This window comes from Bombina bombina, chromosome 4, assembly GCF_027579735.1.
Source record: "Bombina bombina isolate aBomBom1 chromosome 4, aBomBom1.pri, whole genome shotgun sequence".
Lineage (NCBI taxonomy): Eukaryota > Metazoa > Chordata > Amphibia > Anura > Bombinatoridae > Bombina > Bombina bombina.
Window position 1 is genome coordinate 641,858,500 of NC_069502.1, and position 26,950 is coordinate 641,885,449.

The following is a 26,950-nucleotide window of genomic DNA, read 5'->3' on the forward strand; positions in this document are numbered from 1 at the left end:
CCGGGGCATATTTGGTCTTAATGTTCTGAATCCACTGGGCACGATCAACTCAAATATGATGAACTTCACTGTTTTTGAGGCTCTCAGGCATGCCAAGGGCCTGTATCCAGTCCCTTCCATAAAGAGGTGGGCCACCTGATTTTAGTATATATATATATATATATATATATATATATATATATATATATATATATAGTGTAATATTGGTTTTACTGTTTGTACACACAAATACAGATGCACACCCCAGTGGCGTCAATACTTTTCTGGAGTATGTTTGTAGCTTCAAGGTAGTGGGCTGCAGCAATACTGGAATTTTCCGCTGTTTCCAATCTTTAATCGTCATAACTGAAACTTCAGCCCCAGTATCCAAGTCCATGGTCAAATCTTTTCCTTCAATATTAACATGAACGGTCAAAGGCTCAGACCCTGCTGCCATGGTGTATACAGTCAAACTCTGAACAGTCATTTCCTCCTCTGAATTTGATGTGGCTCCACTATAAGCCATGTGGTAATTTCCCTTCTTATGTGTTTTGCTTGAGGCACTCTGCTGAGATCCTCTGCAAGCCTTCTTTAAGTGTCATATTTTACCACAGCCATGACAACAAGCATTTTTAAATCTGCATTCAGAAGCTACATGATTCTGTGCTCCACATCTGTAACAGTTAATAGGCTATGCTGATTTTGCTGAATATTTACTGGCTGGTTTAGTCTGTTGCTTTACATTGGAGAAAAATACCTGTTCTTCCTTAGTGTGGGAATGCTTCTGCAATAAACTAGTGTCTCGTGTGGCCTGTTCCAAAACAGAAGCAATCTCTAGTGCTTTATGGAAGATCAGGTTCTCCTCTGTCAAAAGTCGCCTTTGAATACATTCTTTACTGATACCCATAATGAACTGAACACTAAGGGCCATATTCAGGTAATCCCCAAAAGCACAGGTGCTAGCCAATTTCTTTAAACTGATTGCAAATGTAGATACAGTCTCTTGTACCCCTTTGGCGCCTGCTATAAAACTTGAACCGCTCAGCAATCTCTAATGGCCATGGTTGGAAATGCTGTCAATTTTTCATTAAAGTTTTCATTAAATAAAAAGCTTATTTAATTTACCATATGAATGGTAATCAATCATTTACCATGTGAGTTTTGTTGACTTAAATAGTTAACACTTTGGAGAGCTCTCAAGGCTTTCTGATCTGTTGCAAACAAGTCCTAAAAGTCAGAATGTAAATTAGACATTACAATAGAATTGAGGGATTCGAAAGAAGAAAATGCATGTTTAATGGTGCTTTTAAGGTATTCCTCGTGAATTTATATTGTATCTTTTAATTTATTTTATTTCCTCTTTATACAATACAACTAGTAAAGAAAACAACATCACATAATATAATAGCCACTTCAGTTACTGCTATTGGTAGAAAATACAGAAAAAAAAGCACCAGCATAGCACTGAAAACACACCAAAGTTCTCTTAAATGAAACAGTGAAGCCCTTCATTGGTTGCACCAACCAATCTTTCAAAACAATGAGGCTTTCATTCCTTAATAGGAGGCTTTATGTTCTTCACATACAAATCTTGAAAAATGTATTTACTAAATAGAAAACTTTTGTAAATGTAAACACTGATTTTGGACATAATTACAAGTTAAGCGCAAACGTTTGTGCTTGAGCGATAAGGGGTTCATCGTGGGGGTTTGCGCTTGTCGGGCTTACTGCTCTTATTACGAGTTGAAAGTAAAAGCGGTCGCTTGAGCACAATCGCGATTTATGCTAGAATAATTACGGCAACTTTAGAGCTCTGTTTAACTGTTTGGCAAAACTAAAAAGTGTCACAAAACACATCAAAAATACACTCATAATAACACAACACATAACATATTTAAAAAAAATATTGCACACAAAAGTTATAAGGGCTCAAAGATTTGTTATCTCAGATGTTAGAAAAAAAAGGCAGACAAAGGAACATTGAGATATATACATATACATCTCTAAAGATGTGTATGTATGTATATATATATATATATATATATATATATATATATATATATATATATATATACTGTATATACATATGTATTATGTATTTTTATGTGTATATATATATATTTACATACATATATACAAATATAAACACAAATACATATGTATACATATATAGAAGTGCATTGGAGCCCTTTGCAGTTAAAGGGACAGTCAACCCAAAAAGCTTCATAAGTCCATCCTATAAAGTTCCAAACGCTTAATATTTTCCACTATAGCCATATTTGTCACATAAATCTTTTATAAGTAATACCACTTACTTTTTCTGCCTCTTTAAAATGTCCCCCTGCCCCCTTCCCTATTTCGTCACAAGGATCTTCATGGTATTCAAGTTCTCAGTTATTTCTCGGCTGTACACGCTACGTTTTTTTGCGCATGCGCAATGGGCCGATAAGACTGTACAATGCGGTCTCATTACGTGTATAACTGACAACTAGTGTATGTACAAGGGACATCATGGGAAGTACCAATATTAGGGTCTGTGCTTTGGTGCCTTTGTCATTAGTGCATGCCGTTTGAGTCAAAACGTTAAAGGGACACTGTACCCAAAAATTTAATTTCGTGATTCAGATTGAGCATGAAATTTTAAGCAAATTTCGAATTTACTCCTATTATCAAATTTTCTTCATTCTCTTGGTATCTTTATTTGAAATGCAAGAATGTAAGTTTAGATGCCAGCCCATTTTTGGTGAACAACCTGGGTTGTCCTTGCTGATTGGTGGATAAATTCATCCACCAATAAAAAAAGTGCTGTCCAGAGTACTGAAACCAAAAAAAAAGCTTTGATGCCTTCTTTTTCAAATAATGATAGCAAGAGAACGAAGAAAAATTGATAATAGGAGTAAATTAGAAAGTTGCTTAAAATTGCATGCTCTTTCTGAATTACAAATTAACAAATTTGGGTTCAGCGTCCTTTTAAGTGTCCTGTCAGTGTAGGTGCAGGCTTTTCAGTAATGGCGTGTGCAGTATCCCTTGCATTGTGATAGATTGTAAATACTGTATACCAGTTACTCAGCAGTAAAGCAAAATGTTCAGTGTTTACGGGGACTTGTCTATATATATATATATAGATGAAAAAACATATTTAGGTGATATTAATTTTTAATAAAGATTTTAACTATATTTACTGTAAAAATGTCACATTCCAATGTTCTGTACATAGCAGAATATGTTCTATGTATTTTAAAATATATATACTGTATATATATATATATATATATATATATATATATATATATTTAGGTATAGATTGTACCAAAATAGCATCAGATATACGTAGAAGTATGTATTTATAAATAAATAGAACATATTCTTCTTTGTAAAGAACATTGGGATGTGAAATATTCATATTTTCATGTCTGGTTAGCGCACATGAGAATATGCGATCGTCTTTGCGCAAGTGTGGTTTTAGTTTTTTTTTCTCCATTGACTTCTATGGGGAACACGTAAACGTGCACGCGATATTGTAAGTTCAGCTTTTTGCGCTTGTCATGTTAGTGTGAGAGAGAAAACGGTTTACTTTCAACTCATAATACGAGCACAGCCTGACGAGCGCGAAAAGGTTACTTCTAGCGCAATTAACTCTCGAGTGGGAGCAGTAATTAGTGCTCCACTTGTAATCTGGCCCTTTATCTGGTACATCAAATGTGTTACAATCAATTCTACATGCCCAATACTGTCTCCCAAGGATTAAGAGGTTTGAAAGTGTAAAAATATTTGGGATGCTGTGACCTGGTCTTTAAAGCTTGTACTTTCCTAAAGAAATCAGCAACAATTACCTTTCTATAATTTAGTGTAAATTGATTATATATAAAAATATATAAAAAAACAATCAGAAAAAAACAGCAGAAGATTCACAGTTACCACATTTCATAGAAGGTTGAACTTTCTTTGCCTGTATCTGAAAATGTTGGGTATCTTAAAATAAGGAGGGGTGAAGTAGTACAGTTGTACAGACTGTAGCCATCAATTGTTTGCATATATTTATACATACAGTACATTATATATATATATATATATATATATATATATATATACACACACACACAAACACACACACATATATATATATATATATATATATATACATACACACACACACACAGATATATACACACAAACACACACAAAAGTTCTTGTCAATAGGTAAAATAAATATTGTAAATTAATGATACAAAGGCAATAAAAATGATTTTCACTTAAAAAAAAAAAAAATTACTTGTCAGAAATGTCCTTTACACAATCTTGAGATATATTTTCATCTTCAGTCGAGTCCTCTTTTGCTGAAGACTGTTCTATCTTCTCTTCTGTGTTATATAATCCAGGGTTACTTTGAACTGGATGACACATTGTGGAGACACCTGCAGTCAGTTGAAAATGTTGTGCTATCATGCTCAGCTGTTTGCCTATAAATGATAACTCACTACTTATGCCCATCAAACTTACATTTGTGTACTTTTGCTGTTCTTGTATTGATGTTAGCCTTTCAAGAAGAAGACACATATTTTGCTCATTACGCTCCCAATGCTCTTGTTCAGCAAGCATGCTTTGCCTTTGTAGATAGACAAGATCAGCAATTGATGCATGACTTGAAAGTTGTGCTTGATTGTGCAAATGTGTTGGCTGAGAGTTTTGCTGAACACTTTCTGTTTGGGAAACATAGCCTTGCCCTTCAATGGTTGGATGAGCTGGTTCAGGCAGATCTTTCACTGGCGTTTGTCTTTTGATATCTGATACTGTGCAATCTCTATCTGGTTTTTGTTGAAAATTATCAGATATGGCTAAGTTTACAACTGGTGTTGGTGAAGAAATACTTGGTTGGTCAACAAAAGCAGCACTAAATTTAGAAGTGGCAGATTCAAAATGTTCATCTTGTTCTTTTGACCCATCCTGTCCAAAGTCTCTATTCTCTGCTTCAAGGGTATTTCCGTGATCGTTGGAAGTGAACATTTTAGACTCATCATTTACGTCCTTTTTTCTAAGGCACTCTGGGTATTCAGTGAGACTGCACTCCCCAGGAATAATGAAAGGAGCTCTGTCACTGTTATCTGCATTAGCTGTTAAAAATTGTGAAAACAAACGTAAAATAGCATTAATCAGAATTTTAAATGTTTCTGAAAATATTATTATAAAATATGATACTCAACTTACTTAAAATGCTAGTTGACAAATCATTTTGAATTACAATATCTCTATTTGCATGTTCTGAAAAGGGTACAGATGTAGGGTGATTTTCCGATACTGGTTCCTCATATGGTTCCAAAGGTTGATCACCATCAGATTGAGTCAATGCCGACTGCAGATTACCTGTAGAGCCTAAATAAGAAGAAACCATCTCATACTGGAAAGGGAAAATTACATTTCTATTATCATACACTAATATGCAAATGATAAACTTCATAACTTATATAATGCTGATGAGCTCTAATTAAAAAGAAAAAGCAAATCTAAGACATTTATAGCTAAAACTGGACAAGCTTTTATAAAATCTTTTAATTACAGAAATATCTATATCATAATTTCAGTTATAAAAACATTTTATAATATTTTTAGAGTTACATTATTCATACAGAAAAAAAAAACTTTTTCATACTTAGGTGAAAAGATATTTTGGAACTAGTACACTATACTGCCCTTTTGGAGCAGTTAAAAATGCATCTAGAAGTCTTCTAGACCCCTTTCCAACAGATCCACCTATTTAAGTTAGCCTCAGTTTACAAATAGCCAGAAGAACTTATTAGGAGTGGAAGAAAAAAAAAAAAAAAGAGAGGAAATTTTGTCCTTAGAAAAAAACTGTGAAAGGTCAGATATAGTGGGAGAACTTTCATAAGTAACCTAACAATTGTGAATAAACTTGTTTGTGGGTAAGTATAAACATTTCCTCTCATTGTGTATGCTGACATAATATTCAGTAAATACTGGAAAGGTGCTTGGATTGCCACAGGGGGCGTTAGTAAACAAGGAATGGAAGAGGATGCAAGTTGGTAACCTCCAAGCATGATGATCTTAATTTACTGCACTTAGCTGCCGTTGGGCTAGATTATGCATCGAGCAAATCTTTAGTACAATAAGCGCAAACGCGATTGCGTGATCTCAGTATTTTTTGCACTCGGCTCCATATTACAAGTGGCACAGTGTTTAAATTAACGCAAATTTGTTTTCCCAAACTTACAGTAATTTACGACGCCCAGATTTTCTTGGGTGGTGTTGAGCGTCATTGTGCGCTCATATTACAAGTCGCGATTGCTCAAACACAATCACATTTTATGCTCAAACTTTTTACGTGAACTTAAAGTGATGGTAAACTTTAAAGTTTGTATTTAAAATATTTGTAATCATAAAGTAAAAGATGGGGACTTTAATTCATGAAAGGCTTAATAAACGCTTACTTTTCTAATAATTACACTTTAATGTCTTTATATATTCTGTCGTTCCTCCGCCCGTAATGGATACTCTATTTCTTAGGCTGTAGCCAATCATATTGGGTCCCCTTTGGCATCCAGCAAGTAAATAATAATGCCCCTGGGGGGAACGATACAATTGGCAACAGCCTGAATCATCACAGAAGTAAGAAATAGAGTATCTGTTACGGGCAGAGGAACGGCAGAATATATGAAGACATGAAAGTGTAATTATTAAAAAAATTAAGCGTTTACAAAGTCTTTCATGAATTAAAGTCCTTATCTTTTACTTTATGATTACAAACATTGTAAATACAAACAAAGTTTACCATCACTTTAAAGCTCATGTAAAGAGTTTGGGTTTTAAAAAATTGCAGTAAGCAACCCTAAAACACCAAATTACCCACCACAAATTACCCTGCTACACAACCCCTAAACCACCACACAGCCCACCGCAAACTACCCAGCTACACTTTTAACCCTTAAACCACCAATACCCCTTCACAAACTACGCAGCTACACTATTAACCCCCAACCACCAATACCCCCAATTGCAAAATATTCTGTAACCCATTAACCTCCTTACCACCCCAGCCCTCCATTGCAAAATACCCCCTAACCTCCTAGCAGCTTATCCCTCCAACACCCCTAACCTAACGCCACCTAAGTTACAAAAAAAAAAAAAACTACCATTACAAAAAATTAAAAACCTACCATTACAGAAAATAAAAAAAAGTTACCAAAAATAATTAAAAAAAACAACCTGAAAGACCTATCCTAAAACTAAAGACTCCTTCAACTAGAACACTGCCGGGCAATTTTTAAAGTAGGTTTTAGTGTTTGTTTAGGTTTTTTTTTTTAGGGGTGGGCTTTTTTAAGGGAACTTTCTTTTAAGGTTAGATTTTACTGGTTGGGTTATTTCTATTATCAAACTTATTTTGTTCCTTTGGTATCATTTCTTGAAAAGCATACCTATAAAACAGTTGTTGTATATGAATGCCAATGAAGAAATGTATACACACATTAAAGTGTCAGTAAACCTACTTTTATAAAGTTTGGCTAATTATATTAGCCAAACTTTATAAAACCTAATGTACCCTTTTAATTTTTTTTAAAAAACGCTGTTTTACAGACCTGCTCTCTGTACTCTACTGAGCGGGTCTGTTATATTTACTCAGCGCATCGGGCCAGCTGTATTGTCACAGCCCGGCCCGACCGTGCCATAAGACTAAGTGCAGCTCGCTCCTGCTCTGTCTGACCCGCTCAGCAGAGTACAGAGAGCGGGTCTGTAAAACAGCGGGGGGTTTTTTAATTAAAAGGGTACATTAGGTTTTATAAAGTTTGGCAAATATAATGTTATATAATTATTATTTTTAAGGTTTACTGTCCCTTTAATATATTTATATGCGTTTATACAGTAATCCAAGCAAAAAACACAAACATGGTAGAAAAATCATACATACATAATTGCAAGAGTTAACACTGTCAGAAAACCCCATACTATTGTGAAATAAGAAACAAAGCTGCCAGTATTAACACTATTAAGTCTTGCTAAAGAAACAGAATTTATGCTTACCTGAAAAATTACTTTCTCCAACGGTGTGTCCGGTCCACGGCGTCATCCATTACTTGTGGGATATTCTCCTCCCCTACAGGGAAAGGCAAGGAGAGCACACAGCAAGAGCTGTCCATATAGCTCCCCCTCTGGCTCCGCCCCCCAGTCATTCGACCGACGGTTAGGAGAAAAAGGAGAAAACTATAGAGTGCCGTGGTGACTGTAGTGTATAAAGAAAAAGAAAAATTTTTCAAACCTGATTAAAAAACCAGGGCGGGCCGTGGACCGGACACACCGTTGGAGAAAGTAATTTATCAGGTAAGCATAAATTCTGTTTTCTCCAACATTGGTGTGTCCGGTCCACGGCGTCATCCATTACTTGTGGGAACCAATACCAAAGCTTTAGGACACGGATGAAGGGAGGGAGCAAATCAGGTTACCTAAACAGAAGGCACCATGGCTTGCAAAACCTTTCTCCCAAAAACAGCCTCCAAAGAAGCAAAAATATCAAATTTGTAAAATTTGGCAAAAGTGTGCAGAGAAGACCAAGTCGCTGCCTTACATATCTGATTAACAGAAGCCTCGTTCCTGAAGGCCCATGTGGAAGCCACAGCCCTAGTGGAGTGAGCTGTGATTCGTTCAGGAGGCTGCCGTCCGGCAGTCTCATAAGCCAATCGGATAATGCTTTTCAGCCAGAAAGAAAGAGAGGTAGCAATAGCTTTTTGTCCTCTCCTCTTACCAGAGTAAACAACAAACAAGGATGATGTTTTTCTAAAATTCTTTGTTGCTTCTAAATAGAACTTTAAAGCACGGACTACATCTAAATTGTGTAACAAATGTTCCTTCTTTGAAACTGGATTCGGGCACAGAGAAGGAACAACTATTTCCTGGTTAATATTCTTGTTGGAAACAACTTTTGGAAGAAAACCAGGCTTGGTACGCAAAAAAACCTTATCTGAATGGAACACCAGATAGGGTGGATCACACTGCAAAGCAGATAATTCAGAAACTCTTCTAGCAGAAGAAATAGCAACCAAAAACAGAACTTTCCAAGATAGCAACTTGATATCTATGGAATGTAAGGGTTCAAACGGAACCCCCTGAAGAACTGAAATAACTAAATTTAGACTCCAAGGAGGAGTCAAGGGTCTGTAAACAGGTTTGATTCTGACCAAAGCCTGTACAAAAGCTTGTACCTCTGGCACAGCTGCCAGTCGTTTGTATAACAAGACAGATAAAGCAGAAATATGTCCTTTTAGAGAACTCGCTGACGATCCCTTATCAGAACCTTCTTGGAGAAAGGAGAGGATCTTAGGAATTTTAATCTTCCTCCAGGAGAATCCCTTGGATTCACACCAACAGATATATCTTTTCCATATTTTATGTTAAATCTTTCTAGACACAGGTTTTCTTGCTTGGACCAGAGTATCTATCACTGAATCTGAAAACCCACGCTTGGATAAAATCAAACGTTCAATTTCCAAGCAGTGAGCTGCAGAGAAATTAGATTTGGATGTTCGAATGGACCTTGTACTAGAAGATCCTGTCTCAAAGGTAGCTTCCATGGTGGAGCCGATGACATATTCACCAGGTCTGTATACCAAGTCCTGCGCGGCCACGCAGGAACTATCAGAATCACAGAGGCCTTCTCCTGTTTGATCCTGGCTACAAGCCTGGGAAGGAGAGGGAACGGTGGAAACGCATAAGCTAGGTTGAACGACCAAGGCGCCACTAATGCATCCACTAGAGTGGCCTTGGGATCCCTGGATCTGGACCCGTAGCAAGGAACCTTGAAGTTCTGACGAGACGCCATCAGATCCATGTCTAGAATGCCCCATAATTGAGTCAACTGGGCAAACACCTCCGGGGGGAGTTCCCACTCCCCCGGATAGAAAATCTGACGACTCAGATAATCCGCCTCCCAGTTGTCTACTCCTGGGATGTGGATTGCAGATAGGTGGCAGGAGTGATCCTCCGCCCATTTGATGATCTCGGATACCTATCTCATCGCCAAGGAACTCCTTGTTCCTCCCTGATGGTTGATGTAAGCTACAGTCGTCATGTTATCTGACTGGAATCTTATGTATCCAGCCTTCGCTAGATGAGGCCAAGCCCGGAGAGCATTGAATATCGCTCTCAGTTCTAGGATGTTGATCGGGAGAAGAGACTCTTCCCGAGACCATAAACCCTGAGTTTTCAGGGAATCCCAGACCGCGCCCCAGCCTGATAGACTGGCGTCGGTCGTGACAATGACCCACTTTGGTCTGTAGAAACTCATTCCCTGAGACAGGTGATCCTGTCTACTGGAGCATGCACAGTTGTAATGGTCTTAAATGAATTCGAGCAAAAGGAACTATGTCCATTGCTGCAACCATCAACCCTACTACTTCCATGCACTGAGCTATGGAAGACTGCAGAATAGAGAGAAGAACTTGACAAGCGTTTAGAAGCTTTGACTTTCTGACTTCTGTCAGGAAGATCTTCATTTCAAAAGAATCTATTATTGTTCCCAAAAAGGGAACTCTTGTCGACGGAGACAGGGAACTCTTTTCTACGTTCACCTTCCACCCGTGAGATCTGAGAAAGGCTAGAACAATGTCTGTATGAGCCTTTGCCTTGGAAAGAGACGACGCTTGCATTAGAATGTCGTCCAGATAAGGTGCCACTGCAATGCCCCTTGGTCCTAGAACCGCTAGAAGGGACCCGAGCACCTTTGTGAAAATTCTGGGAGCAGTGGCTAGTCCGAATGGGACAGCCACGAACTGATAATGTTTGTCCAGAAAGGCGAACCTTAGGAACTGATGATGATCTTTGTGGATAGGAATATGTAGATACGCATCCTTTAAATCCACTGTAGTCATATATTGACCCTCCTGGATTGTAGGTAAAATTGTTCGAATGGTTTCCATTTTGAACGATGGAACTCTGAGAAATTTGTTTAGAATTTTTAAATCCAGAATTGGTCTGAAAGTTCCCTCTTTTTTGGGAACTACAAACAGATTTGAGTAAAAACCCCTGAACTTGTTCCACAGTTGGAACTGGGTGTATCACTCCCATCTTTAACAGGTCTTCTACACAATGTAAGAATGCCTGTCTACTTATTTGGTTTGAAGATAAGTGAGAAATGTGGAACCTTCCCCTTGGGGGTAGTTCCTTGAATTCTAGAAGATAACCCTGAGAGACTATTTCTAGTGTCCAGGGATCCTGAACATCTCTTGCCCAGGCCTGAGCAAAGAGAGAGAGAGTCTGCCCCCTACTAGATCCGGTCCCGGATCGGGGGCTACCCCTTCATGCTGTCTTGGTAGCAGCAGCAGGCTTCTTGGCCTGTTTACCCTTATTTCAGCCTTGCATTGGTTCCAAGCTGGTTTAGTCTGGGAAGCGTTACCCTCTTGTCTAGAGGCTGCCGAGTTAGAAGCCGGTCCGTTCCTGAAATTGCGAAAGGAACGAAAATTGGACTTATTCTTAGCCTTGAAAGGCCTATCCTGTGGGAGGGCCTTTCCCCCAGTGATGTCTGAAATAATTTCTTCCAATTCTGGCCCAAAAAGGGTCTTACCTTTGAAAGGGATATTAAGCAATTTTGTCTTGGAAGATACATCCGCCGACCAAGACTTTAGCCAGAGCGCTCTGCGCGCCGCAATTGCAAACCCTGAATTTTTCGCCGCTAATCTCGCTAACTGCAAAGCGGCGTCTAAAATAAAGGAATTAGCTAACTTAAGTGTGTGAATTCTGTCCATGACTTCCTCATACGGAGTCTCCCTACTGAGCGACTTTTCCAGTTCCTCCAACCAGAACCACGCCGCTGTAGTGACAGGAATAATGCACGAAATAGGTTGAAGGAGGTAACCTTGCTGTACAAAAATCTTTTTAAGCAAACCCTCCAATTTTTTATCCATAGGATCTTTGAAAGCACAATTGTCCTCAATGGGAATGGTCGTGAGTTTGGCTAGTGTAGAAACCGCCCCCTCGACCTTAGGGACTGTTTGCCATATGTCCTTCCTGGGGTCGACCATAGGGAACAATTTCTTAAATATAGGAGGAGGGACAAACGGTATGCCTGGCTTCTCCCACTCCTTATTCACTATGTCCGCCACCCGTTTAGGGATCGGAAAGGCATCAGGGTGCACCGGGACCTCTAGGAATTTGTCTATTTTGCACAAGTTTTCTGGGATGACCAGATTGTCACAATCATCCTGAGTAGATAGCACCTCCTTAAGTAATGCGCGGAGATGCTCTGATTTAAATTTAAATGTCACAACATCAGGTTCTGCCTGCTGAGAAATTCTTCCTGTATCAGAAATTTCTCCATCTGAGAAACCCTCCCTCACTGCCACTTCAGACTGGTGTGAGGGTATGACAGAAAAATTATCATCAGCGCCCTCCTGCTCTACAGTGTTTAAAACAGAGCAATCACGCTTTCTCTGAAATGCTGGCATTTTGGATAAAATATTAGCTATGGAGTTATCCATTACTGCCGTCAATTGTTGCATAGTAACAAGCATTGGCGCGCTAGAAGTACTAGGGGTCGCCTGTGCGGGCATAACTGGTATAGACACAGAAGGAGAAGATGTAGAACTATCTCTACTTCCTTCATCTGAGGAATCATCCTGGGCAACCTTACTATTTGTGACAATACTGTCCTTACTGTGTTTGGACGCTATGGCACAATTATCACATATATTTGAAGGGGGAACCACATTGGCTTCCATACATACAGAACATGATCTATCAGAAGGTACAGACATGTTAAACAGGCTTAAACTGGTTAATAAAGTACAAAAACTGTTTTAAAACAAAACCGTTACTGTCTCTTTAAATGTTAAACAGGGCACACTTTATTACTGAATATGTGAAAAACTATGAAGGAATTATCCAATCTTTACCAAATTTTCACCACAGTGTCTTAATGCATTCAAAGTATTGCACCCCAATTTTCAAGCGGTTAACCCTTAAAATGTGGAAACCGGAGCCGTTTGCAATTTTAACCCCACTACAGTCCCAGCCGCAGCCTTTGTTGTGACTTCAACTATCCCAGGGGGGTATTTCAAGCCTTCTAGGAACTTTTTCAGTGGACACCAGACCCTCTCACATGCATCTGCATGCACTGTACTTAAAAGAAACTGCACAATAATGGCGCGAAAATGAGGCTCTGCCTAATACAGTGAAAGGCCCTTCCTGACTGGGAAGGTGTCTTAACTAGCGCCTGGTGATAAAAAACGTTCCCCAAATAATAAAAGTGTGAAATCCACTTCAAACTTTAAATAAAAACTTAAATAAACAATCGATTTAGCCCTTAAGAGTGTCCACCAGTTAATAGCCCATAATAAGCCCTTTATTCTTTCTAAGTCTAAGAAAATGGCTTACCGATCCCCATGAGGGAAAAATGACAGCCTTCCAGCATTACACAGTCTTGTTAGAAAATAGCTAGTCATACCTTGAGCAGAAAAGTCTGCAAACTGTTCCCCCCAACTGAAGTTCTCTCATCTCAACAGTCCTGTGTGGGAACAGCAATCGATTTTAGTTACTGCTGCTAAAATCATACTCCTGTTTTAAACAGAACTCTTCATCTCTTTCTGTTTCAGAGTAAATAGTACATACCAGCACTATTGTAAAATAACAAACTCTTGATAGAAGAAATAAAAAACTACAACTAACACCACAAACTCCTCACCATCCCCGTGGAGATGCTACTTGTTCAGAGCGGCAAGGAGAATGACTGGGGGGCGGAGCCAGAGGGGGAGCTATATGGACAGCTCTTGCTGTGTGCTCTCCTTGCCTTTCCCTGTAGAGGAGGAGAATATCCCACAAGTAATGGATGACGCCGTGGACCGGACACACCAATGTTGGAGAAAATTTACTTTAGCAAGATTGGGATCTTGAGGATATACCCAATATTTCTACCCTGACAAATGGAAAAGGTTTGATCTGAATCCCACAAAAAAGCGGAGCATGTGTGTGTAATATATCTAAGTGAAAAAAAGAGTTGGCAAGTATTAGAAAAGGCTATGGAAACATCTGATAAGCATTGACAGAGGCTATCACAATCATCATTTATTCTAAAAACTGGTCCACAACCAAAATCATTAAAGGGATAGTAAAGTCCAAATGAAACTTTCATGATTCAGATGGGGCAAGTAATTTTAAACAACTTTCTAATTTACTTTTATCATCAAATTTGCTTTGTTCTCTTGGTATTCTTAGTTGAAAGCTAAACCTAGGTAGACTCATATGCTAATTTCTAAGCCCTTGAAGGCAGCCTCTTATCTGAATGCATTTTTCACAGCTAGTGGGCGTTAGTTCAGGTGTTTCATAGAAATAACATTGTGCTCGTGCACGTGGATTTAAGTCAGCACTAAATGCAAGTCTGACAAAAGAACTGAGATAAGGGGGCAGTCAGCAGAGGCTTAGATACAAGGTAATCACAGAGGTAAAAAGTGTATTAATATAACAGTGTTCGTTATGCAAAACTGGGGAATGGTAAATAAAGGGATTGTCTATCTTTTTAAACAATAACATTTTTGGTGTTTACTATCCCTTTATGGTATAAATAATAATTAGAATATATACGGCTATAATACCTATCCTTTTGAAAACAGATGTATTTATTCACAAACAGTAATATTTATATATGAAGAATTTCCTATAGACAATAAAAGGTTAGAAACAGTGGATACATTCTATATTATTCTATTGTGTGGATTGTTAAACCTGGCAAGGCAAGCAGTGTTATTGTCTTTCCTCATAGTTCTTTTCAGTAGTTATTGTTAAAAGCAGAGTGTTTTGACTCACTGTTTTTTATCCACTTTATTTAGCAAACTATTGTACACATTTTTATGTGATTTTTTTATTGTTTTAATAAATACTTGTAACTTATTTGTTCCTTGTCATTGGCGCTGTCAATATTCAAATATCTCTAAGGCAATTATTCCCATTGTAGATAGCGACCTATGATAGGATATATATATTTATGTTATTTAATTGTTATAACTATTAGAATAGGAGCTCTCACTCACTTGATAAACTATATTATTCTATACCAACTTCATATAATAACTTGATATAGATTTTCTATGAAAAATTGTTCAAATCAGTATTTTTTTTCTTTCATATTTTCTTCTCTTTAAAATGCATCTTTAAATGCATATACATTAAACATACACAGTTACAGCTCTGCAGCATTTTGATCCCCTCAGCCTGATTAAGGGAAACAATAGAAAAATCCTGGAGGGATGAGAGGAGTTTTAGATTGAGGAAGACAAACTTTTAGCACATTCGGATGTTTGTAAGGTGCCTTTTCTTGAGAAAGTGCGAGTAAGTTATACCTAGAAGAAGATTTATTAAGCTGCATTCACAGATTTTGAGTCCATGAAGTGCAGACTCACGTGAGTGAGCCAGCAACCACAAATTTAAAAAGCATAAACCGTTTCTATAGCAACTCCATCCCCTAACTCTCTCACAGTGATTAATATATACTGCTCTTGTGCAATGATACATTTTTGCCACACAATGTTGCATCAGAAGTGGAGATTGCAATCGTGCAGATTTTCTGCTTGAGAACTAGTCCGTCTGCAATCTTGATAAATTTGTTCCCCTTAGGTTGTCAGCTGACCAATTTTTTTAGCAACAGTCAACAACAAACACCCGCATAGTCAGATTAATAGCATCAAAGTATGACTTACAAATAAATGATACTTCTTCCTAAATCAGACAGATCAATTCACATGCAGACAGCCGTAGCTTTGCCCATGGCTGCCACTGCCAGCCAAACTGCAGCACAAAAACTACTATCAATGTTTCCCTTCAGAGCATCCTTAAATAAAGTCACGTTCCTAAACATGAATCACAGTCATCTGAGACAAATTTGACTATGACTAGGGAAATAATTCAGTAACTTTGGAAGCTCACAGAAGCCGCTTTATATGTTGAACGCATAGATTTGTATCTGTTTGATAAATTATGCAGAAAATAGTTCTCAGAAAACACTTTGCAGAACTTTATAATAATGCAGTACCTTCTTGCAACAGAAGACATAAACTTAAAGGGATAGTAAACACTAAAAATGTATTGTTTAAAAAGATAGTTAATCCCTTTATTTACTATTCCCCAGTTTTGAATAACCAACACTGTTATAGAAATATACTTTTTACTTCTGTAATTACCTTGTATCTAAGCTTCTGCTGGCTGTTTTCTTATCTCAGATCTTTTGACAGACTTGCATTTCAGGCAGTTAGTGCTGACTCTTAAATAACTTGCGTGAGCACAATGTTATCTATATGAAACGCATGAACTAATGCCCTCTAGATGTAAAAAACTGTCAAATGCATTTAGATAAGAGGCGGCCTTCAAGGGCTTAGAAATTAGCATATGAGCCTACCTAGGTTTAGCTTTCAACTAAGAATAACACGTACATGTGATTCGGGAGCTAGCCTGCCTAATCATTATTATGCAAAGTGCTCATTAGTTCAAGCATCGCTATTGGCTAATGTCCTGAGCCTTGATTTGGAGGACGCTGAGCTCAGCACAAGTATGAAGATTTTCAAGTAAGGATTTTTCATTAAATATCTATTTTTTTATTATAATGATAAAATAATTAGTTGTCACAAATAAGAGAAAAAGCGAATGCATTTATATATACACAACATCCAAACTGCTCGTCTAATTTTCCGTATACAAAAAAAAGAAAGAAAAACAGCTTGAAAGGCTGTCATTTTCATATCCTTACGTGATCTCTTTTACACAACTGCAAACATTTTAAGAGATTTATCATAGAACAAGAAATTATTTTCAAATCCTGCATTTGCTTAAGAGATAGAAATAAGCTTTTAATACATTAATGTTTAACACTAATGTAGTTCATCTGTCACCCAAATAAACAATTTCTGACATACATGCCCCTTTCAAAACACAGCTGGTAATCCCTACAATACAGTGTTAAAACAACACTGCAATTGTTTAAAAAAAATCTATTTTTTTAATGGTAAATATAAATCATCTCTGAAAAGGTACCTAATGTGATTCAGGAGGAAGTTTACTTCTGTTGTATTTAGTTATAGATTAATTTGTTGGGATTTTTTATGCAATATACATGCAACCTGATCTCTCAACACAAACAGAACATTTTACATTTTGTTCATGCAATATACATTTGTTGGAGGTTTAAAAATTTTTTTTTTTAGATTTAATGAAAAATAAAACAGTTTTTATATATATCAGTGTTCTTCCCAGTCCCTTTTTAGCAGGTGTACCACTCGGCTGATTTTAAAGACCACCCAGCTAAAAAGTTAGCCAATATTGGGCTAAAAACACATTTATGTTAAATTAATTTAATAATTTAACATAAATTTGTTTTAGCCCAATATTGGCTAATACACACACACACAGTATCCCACAAAAGTGAGTACACCCCTCACATTTTTGTAAATATTTTATTATATATTTTCATGTGACAACACTGAAGAAATGACACTTTGCTACAATGTAAAGTAGTGAGTGTCCAGCCTGTATAACAGTGTAAATTTGCTGTCCCCTCAAAATAACTCAACACAAAGCCATTAATGTCTAAACCGTTGGCAACAAAAGTGAGTACACCCCTAAGTGGAAATGTCCAAATTGGGCCCAAAGTGTCAATATTTTGTGTGACCACAATTATTTTCCAGCACTGCCTTAACCCTCTTGGGCATGGAGTTCACCAGAACTTCACTGGTTGCCACTGGAATCCTCTTCCACTCTTCCATGACAAAATCATGGAGCTGGTGGATGTTAGAGACCTTGCGCTCCCCCTCCTTCCGTTTGAGGATGCCCCACAGATGCTCAATAGGGTTTAGGTCTGGAGAAATGCTTGGTCAGTCCATCACCTTTACCCTCAGCTTCTTTAGCAAGGCAGTGGTCATCTTGGAGGTGTGTTTGGGGTCATTATCATGTTGGAATACTGCCCTGTGGCCCAGTCTCCGAAGGGAGTTGATCATGCTCTGCTTCAGTACGTCACAGTACATGTTGGCATTCATTGTTTCCTCAATGAACTGACGCTCCCCAGTGCCGGCAACACTCATGCAGGCCCAGACCATGACACTCCCACCACCATGCTTGACTGTAAGCAAGACACACTTGTCTTTGTACTCCTTACCTGGTTGCAGCCACACACGCTTGATACCATCTGAACCAAATAAGTTTATCTTGGTCTCATCGGACCACAGGACATGGTTCCAGTAATCCATGTCCTTAGTTTGCTTGTCTTCAGCAAACTGTTTGTAGGCTTTCTTGTGCATCATCTTTAGAAGTGGCTTTCTTCTGGGACGACAGCCATGCAGACAAATTTGATACAGTGTGTGGCGTATGGTCTGAGCACTGACAGGCTGACCCCCCACCCCTTCAACCTCTGCAGCAATGCTGGCAGCACCTATACGTATATTTAAAAAAAAAAAAAATAATAATTTTCTTTTTATTGAAGAAGCAATAACACATTATTACATATATGGCAAGCAATAATACAATAGAGGGTGCCTCAAAGGCTAACAAGAAGGTAACCACCATACCATGATGAGGCTATACATAGTAGTCCAAACAGCCAAACCTTTCTGCTCTTAGTTTTGATTTTAGGGTTTTGTTGTGTCACCAATGTCAGTCAGATCCCTGGTGGGATCATACTCCATAAGTACAAGGATGACACAATGCTTTACCAAAAACAGCATCAGTTAGCAAAATACAGAGAGATCTGATAAAAAGGTTGCAATAAAATATTCTTCAGATAACTTTGTAAGTACAGTATATGTAGGTGATAATAATTAGCATTCTGTAATATAAAACCAAACTAAGGTATATACAAACTTCAGAACTCAAGTAAAGCATTATAAAAATATACAGGCATACACTGTCCGTAGGAGACAAAGAGCATAAGAGTAGACACTACAATATTGATTATGGTTAAGGCCCGAGGAACCTTGTAATGAAAAAGTAAGAAAAAGCCAAGTTCAGAAGTTCCTCAGACAGAGCAGAGACTACGCAACTCTGCCAAAATAGAGTAATGCGGAGGGAACCTCTACTGCATAAATAAAAAAAAATTAAAAAGAAGGGGGGGGGGGCGGACAATAAACTGGCAAAAGTATTCCTCACAACTGCTTACAGATTTTACTGAGAAACAAGCTTCCTAGGCTAGACCATCATCTGGGAAACATTAAACAGATATATAATGCATAGTAGAATCCATATAAGTATTAGAAACTATTGTAGCGGTTGCTTCGGGCCTGTAAAAACACATGTTTAAACTATTATATTCTTGTCGTCCTCAGAAACATAAAATAACAATACAGTAACATCTCTCAAAACAGACATTCCCATATTCATGGTGTACCATCGCACATAAATCTATCTAACTCTGGCTAGGGTCTATAGTAAATAATATATTATATTAGTAGTTTAGTAAGACAGTGAGTAGTAAACCCCCTACAAGCTCAAGCCTGTCCTGTGCGGCCTTAACAAGATGAGGCATTGGTAGCTAATGGTATACACTGCACTTTTGGTACTCTCACAAGGATACTAGTTAAAGTGAAGGTAAAGTGTCATGCATTATACTTTTCCCCCTGTAAATAATCTAAAAATAAATGGGACTTTAATTCATCAAGTTTTTAGAATCGCTATATTTATTTATTATTTACCGTTTCTTTATCCAATTCAGAACACTGCTAAAACAACCCGTTTTTCTCTTTTTCTTTCTAAGCCCGGTCACGTTTTTCTACTAGCCAATTGAAACACTGGCCGTTAGGCGGCCGTCATATTACGTCACCGCATTACTGTTCTCTATGCGCATGCGTTGCATTCACTTCCTTTCTTTTATTCTCAACGCTCGTTCCAGTTTAGCGCATGCGAGATAAGGATTCATAAGGCTAAGTAGTCTCTATTTACAATTTTACTGTCACGCAGGCGCAAATGGAATGAACGGTGAATGGTGCGCATGCGCAAGTGGTCCAGAAATCGGGAACGCGCTTTTTTATTACGTACAGAGCGGGTGGGACCGCTCTGTATGTAATATAGTCAAAAACCAGGAAATCAATGGAGGGAGGAGCGAAGACCGGCCGAGAAAGTAATATAAAGTGTTTAGAATACACTAATATATATACAAATATTAAAAAAAAAAATAGCGATCATAGTATATAGTAGATCAATAATAGAATACAGGCTCCATAAACGAAAAACTTTACCTTCACTTTAAGATAGATTCACAACTGCGTACAGTGGGGCTGACTTAAATTAATCTATTAGCACTTTGTGCATCTCAGCTTGCTGTAGATTTGTGTATCGCCAGGGTTTAATATATAAAAAAAGAAAAGAAAAATGGTGACAGTGAGTAATGAACCCCACACAGGCTCAAGCCTGTCTTGTGCGGCCTTAACAAGATGAGGCATTGCTAGCTAATGGTATACACTGCACATCTTTTGGTACTCTCACGAGGGTACTAGCTAAGGTAGATTCACAACTGTGTACAGTGGGGCTGACTTCAATTAATCTATTATCACTGTGGGCATCTCAGCTTGCTGTACATTTGTGTATCGCCAAAGTTTAATATATAAAAAAAAAACAAAAGGAAAATAAGTACTAAAAACAATGTTTCAAAGCACAAACTCACACCCTAACCAGTAATAATGTATTCAAACTGTGACATAACGGTAGGAGTTACCTACCCATGTAAAAACAGATAACTGCTATTGGGGGAAGCCATAGTAAAGAGTAAGGCCAAATAGTAATGTGATAAAAGTATTGGAGAACTTATTAAGGGTCACAAAGAAGGTTAGTTACCCAAACACTCAACTTAAGTACTATTTCTGATAAGTCCTCATTAAGTCTGCACGTGGGAAAAACATCAAGAGGGTCTAGTTCCAAAATCCACACGTTCTCAGATAATGATCTTCATAAATGTAGATTCTTCGGCTACAACTAAACTAAAATGAGTTAAGTCCAAGAACTGAACTGCAAGTGGTAGTATATTTGATAAGCAAGATGGTATTGTGAGCGCTTAGCAACCTCTGCTGTAATAAGATTGTTGACACCTAAAAAAAAACTTGCTTCCTATTCTTTGGTACAAAATAATTTGATTACAATAAATGACCACTACTGCCATCTCTGTATCTAGGGTATGAGTACGTTATAGTACTATGCTAAATAATCTTCCCCTATTTTAGAGAGTGCAACAGATGACAAATACTTTAGCTAAGGATATAATTAGCTTACTTCTAGGTAACCAAGGGGTCTATTATAAATTAAGTAAATTTCAATATATAACTCTGGGCTTATCATATATCCCTATGCGCCTAAGAGGGCTAGAGAAAAAATACTGCTACATCAAAGAATATTTACATTGGTATATATGCATATAAGAGCAAGGAAGAAGAACATCAGATTTTTGAGCTGTGGGGTAGTACAGCAGAGGGAGTTCTCAAGATGTTAGACAGTCTTGGTGGGTATATTGCGCCCAAAATCACCTTCTTCCATGCACTCCCTTCATCCAATACCTGCTCTAAGTGAACGTATCAGTCTAAGTATGGTTCGCATACCAATCCAGAGATCCCAGGGGGAGTAATGGCTAATAGCCCAGTACATCTGCAGAATCCGACGGTGCTCCCAGCAGGAATGTTGTAGCAAGCGTGCTAAGCTGATGACTGAGAGGAGAGAGCTTGGAAATGCGTGAGCACTATAATGCTCTGTGATGCCTGCTTCTATGTGTGAGCGGCCATATTGCGTTCCCCTCCATGCGTGCAATCCACTTGTATCGGCAGAGGGAGAGTGAAGCTCCATCTCGAGGCTTGTAACTGCTGATATCAATGGCGAGGAGAGCGCCTGGAGAGCTACAGGTACTATGTCGCACTGTGACTCCTGAAGTTCTTTGAGCTCCTCTGCGCAGTTGTCGCTCCTTGTACTTGCTGCTTGAATTATGTCAATAAGGGCATCAAGCCTCTCGCACATCCTCTTCCCATGTTCCTCCAGCAAGTCCCTGAAAACAGTATACAGTGCTTGGGTCTCCATGCTGGGCAGCAGTGCACTATACCCCTCATTAGGCATTATGATATGGCAGAGGCTTGGATGATTATTATGTGCTTTTAAGTGCTGCAGTGATTACCCCTGTTAGGTGTGCGAATCCTCCAAAATGGCGCTCCAGTGTGTGGCGGGCAGCTCTGAGACAGTTGTTCAGCTCAGTATTAAACACACAACCACTGATTGTCTATCAGCATGTCCTAGGCTTCTCCCTGTGTTATTACCATTTAGTTGCAATATTCGTTTTTAGGGTTCCTACTGTCAATAGGGCTTTCTTAGATGCTGTATACACAGAGCTCCCAGATCATGCGACCATCTTAGTTGCTGGGCAGCTCCGCCCCCCTATACGTATATTTTTCAAAGAAAATCTCTTCATTTGACGCTGAGCACGTGTACTCAACTTCTTTGGTCGAACATGGCGAGGCCTGTTCTGAGTGGAACCTGTCCTGTGAAACCGCTGTATGGTCTTGCCCACCGTGCTGCAGCTCAGTTTCAGGGCAATCTTCTTATAGCCTAGGTCATCTTTATGTAGAGCAACAATTCTTTTTTTCAGATCCTCAGAGAGTTCTTTGCCATGAGGTGCCATGTTAAACTTCCAGTGACCAGTATGAGAGAGTGTGAGAGCGATAACTCCAAATATAACACACCTGATCTCCATTCATACCTGAGACCTTGTAACACTAACAAGTCACATGACACCGGGGAGCGAAAATGGGTGACTGGGCCCAATTTGGACATTTCCACTTAGGGGTGTACTCACTTTTGTTGCCAACGGTTTAGACATTAATGGCTGTGTGTTGAGTTATTTTGAGGGGGCAGCAAATTTACACTGTTATACAAGCTGTACACTCACTACTTTACATTGTAGCAAAGTGTCATTTCTTCAGTGTTGTCACATGAAAAGATACAATACAATATTTACAAAAATGTGAGGGGTTTACTCACTTTTGTTGCCAACGGTTTAGACATTAATGGCTGTGTGCTAAGTTATTTTGAGGGGACAGCAAATTTACACTGTTATACAGGCTGTACACTCACTACTTTACATTGTAGCAAAGTGTCATTTCTTTAGTGTTGTCACATGAAAAGATATAATAAAATATTTACACAAATGTGAGGGGTGTACTCATTTTTCTGGGATACTGTATATATATATATATATATTTATGCACAGACCATGAGCTGCCAAACATTTGGCCCTGTATAAATGGCTTTTGTCGCCTGAAAACATCTGTGAAAGAGACAATTGGCTTTTAGAAGAAAAGTCACAATTAGTTAACTGTTAAAAGAGACAATGTTTTGGATTAAATTAGAGACATTAAATCTGTTTTAAAGTGACATTAAACCCAACATGTTTCTTTCATGGTTTAGATAGATCCATTTTAAACAACTTTCTGTTAACTTCTAATATCGAATTTGCTTCATCCTCTGGGTATCCTTTGTTGAAGGAACAGTAATGCACACCAAAGAGCTAGCTGAAAGCCACTGACAAGAAGCATATATGTGCAGGCATAAATAAGCAGCTTCTGACATTTCAACAAAGGATACAAAGAGAGCAATACAAATTAGATAATAGAAATAACTTGGAAAGTTATTTAAAGTTATTTAAAATTGCATGGCTCTACCGGAATCATGAAGGAGTAAAATTGGGTTTTATGTCCCTTTAAATCTAATAGTATTTCCTTCTAGTATAATTGTGAATTGTAACATTTCTGTAACCTGTTTCATACAAAAATATTTACTATGTTTAACTAGTGCTCCTTCATATGCATCATGTTTGAGTTTGAATCCCCTTTAAAGGGGTTTAAATTTACTTATGCACTGAACTAACTCATACTCATAGTCATTGCCAAGCACCCCATTGACGAATAGGACTGCTACTGATAAAAAAAAAAGCTCACAAGGATTCAAGAATCTTCAATAAAGATTGTAAAATACTAAATGCTAGATTACAAGTCTTGCGTTAGCCTTAAAAAGCAGCGAGGTCCCAATGCTGCTTTTTAACGCCCGCTGGTATTACGAGTCTGGCAGGTACAGGTGTACCGCTCACTTTTATTCCGCAACGCAAGCTTACCGCAAATCCCCTTACGTCAATTGCGTATCCTATTTTTTAATGGGATTTGCCTAACACTGGTATTACGAGTCTTGGAAGAAGTGAGCGGTAGACCCTTTCCTGTGCAGACTCCTACCGCACTTAAAAGTCAGTAGTTAAGAGTTTTATGGGCTAACGCCGTAACATAAAACTCTTAACTAAAGTGCTAAAAAGTACACTAACACCCATAAACTACCTATTAACCCCTAAACCGAGGCCCCCCCCCCCCGTATCGGAAACACTTAAATAAAATTTTAAACCCCTAATCTGCCGACCGGACATCGCCGACACTTTAATAAATATATTAACCCCTAAACCGCCGCACTCCCGCCTCACAAACACTATAACCCCTAATCTGCAGTCCCTAACATCGCCGACATCTACATTTATTAACCCCTAATCTGCCGCCCCCAACGTTGCCGCTACTATATTAAATTTATTAACCCCTAAACCTAAGTCTAACCCTAAGTCTAACCCCCCTAACTTAAATATAATTAAAATTAAACGAAATAAAATAACTACAATTAAATAAATTATTCCTATTTAAAACTAAATACTTACCTATAAAATAGCCCATAAGATAGCTACAATATAATTAATAGTTACATTGTATCTATCTTAGGGTTTATATTTATTTTACAGGCAAGTTTGTATTTATTTTAACTAGGTACAATATTTATTAAATAGTTATTAACTATTTAATAACTACCTAGTTAAAATAAGTACAAATTTACAAGTAAAATAAATCCTAACCTAAATTACAATTACACCTAACACTACGCTATCATTAAATTAATTACCTAAACTAACTACAATTAACTACAATGAAATTAAATAAACTAAATTACGAAAAACAACAAACACTAAATTACAGAAAATACAAAATAATTACATTTTTTTAAACTAATTACACCTACTCTAATCCCCCTAATAAAATAAAAAAGCCCCCCAAAATAAAAAAGCCTACCCTATACTAAATTACAAATAGCCCTTAAAAGGGCTTTTTGTGGGGCATTGCCCCAAAGTAATCAGCTCTATTACCTGTAAAAAAAAAAAAAAAAAAACAATACCCCCCAACATTAAAACCCACCACCCACACACCCAACCCTACTCTAAAACCCACCCAATCCCCCCTTAAAAAAACCTAACACTACCCCCTTGAAGATCACCCTACCTTGAGACGTCTTCACCCAGCCGGGCACAAGTGGACCTCCAGAGGGGCAGAAGTCTTCATCCAATCTGGCCAGAAGAGGTCCTCCAAGCGGCAGAAGTCTTTATCCAGACGGCATCTTCTATCTTCATCCATTCTATCAGTCAATCGGAATTAAAGTAGGAAAAATCCTATCGTTGTATGGATATTTTAACCATAAAATGGGGCCAATTGTGAAATAAAAATTAGTGAAATAAAAATTAGTGAAATAAAAGTTAGATGGGCCAAAAGAGAATATAAATTTAAGTGAATCTTTTGACTCTAGTTTGAATGTTTCTATTTGTTATCTGTGGGCTACAATAACCAGATAGTGGGTATTGTAAAAATATAATAAAGAGCTGTATGATCCAATGAGTGTGTTGTACCAATACTTTTCTAGTTTTTGTGGATATTAGTATTATCTGATGAGAGATTAGCCATCTTGTATGAATTTTTATAATTATTGTAGGAATTTTAAAATTTCAAGTTGTTTGTCCTTAGACTGTAAAACTAAGTGGTGATTTTGTCAAATATATATATATTTTATTTTAGAATACTATTATATTTAATCAGCTTGGTATGTTAATGTGATCGCTTGGTTTTTATGATCTTAATCTTTATAAAAATGGCCTATGTGTTAGTTTAAATTTCAAGTGGTGTGTCCTTAGACTGTAAAACTATATATATATATATATTTTTTTTATTTTTTTATATATATATATATATATATATATATATATATTTTCTTGAGTAGTTTTATTATGTTTAGTAAATATGTTTTAATGGTGTGTTTTAATTGTTAATAATATAATGCAGGTGTCGGCGATGTCGGGGGCGGCAGATTAGGGGTTAATAAGTCTAAGATTAGGAGTGTTTAGACTCGGGGTTCATGTTAGGGTGTTAGGTGTAGACATAAATTTTATTTCCCCATAGGAAACAATGGGGCTGCGTTAGAAGCTGAACGCTGCTTTTTTTGCAGGTGTTAGTTTTTTTTTCCACCTGAATCTGCCCCATTGTTTCCTATGGGGAAATCGTGCATGAGCACATTTAGCCAGCTTACCGCTGACTTAAGCAACACTGGTATTGAAGTGAGATGTGGAACTAAATTTTGCTCTACGCTCACCTTTTTGCGGCTAACGCCAGGTTTAAAAAAACCTGTAATACCAGCGTTGTCTTAAGGGAGAGGTGAAAAAAAAGGCTCATTAGCACCGCACCCCTGTTACCGCAAAACTCGTAATCTTGCCGTTAGTGTCTTTAGGCAAACTCAAATGTTATTACCCATAAAAAAATTACATTCATTAATAAAAATAAAACATAATTGCAATATACAATACACTCACCGGCCACTTTATTAGATACACCTGTTCAATTGCTTGGTAACACAAATTGCTAATCAGCCAATCACATGGCAGCAACTCAACGCATTTAGGCATCTCAATGTAGTGAAGACGTCTTGCTAAAGTTCAAACCGGGCATCAGAATGGGCAAGAAAGGGGATTTAAGTGACTTTGAATGTGGCATGGTTGTTGGTGCCAGACAAGCTGGTCTGAGTATTTCAAAAACTGCTGATCTACTGGGATTGTCACGCACAACCATCTCTACGGTTTACAGAGAATGGTTTAAATAAGAGAAAATATCAAGTAAGCGGCAGTCGTGTGGAC

The 26,950-nt window shown here is 37.8% G+C and overlaps 1 protein-coding gene across 2 annotated transcripts in view; it reads right to left on the reverse strand.

The window, feature by feature from the left end:
* Positions 1 to 1,251: 1,251 nt before the first annotated feature.
* The window catches only part of LOC128656660 (uncharacterized), a 110,895-nt gene continuing 85,196 nt past the window's right edge, over positions 1,252 to 26,950 (reverse strand). For both annotated transcript variants that reach the window (XM_053710683.1, XM_053710684.1), the window contains 2 exons: positions 5,185 to 5,349; positions 1,252 to 5,090 (listed from right to left, as the gene is read on the reverse strand). In XM_053710683.1, the coding sequence (XP_053566658.1) occupies positions 4,249 to 5,090; positions 5,185 to 5,349 (1,007 nt within the window). In that variant the 3' untranslated portion in view covers positions 1,252 to 4,248. The remainder of the gene's footprint in view (positions 5,091 to 5,184; positions 5,350 to 26,950) is intronic.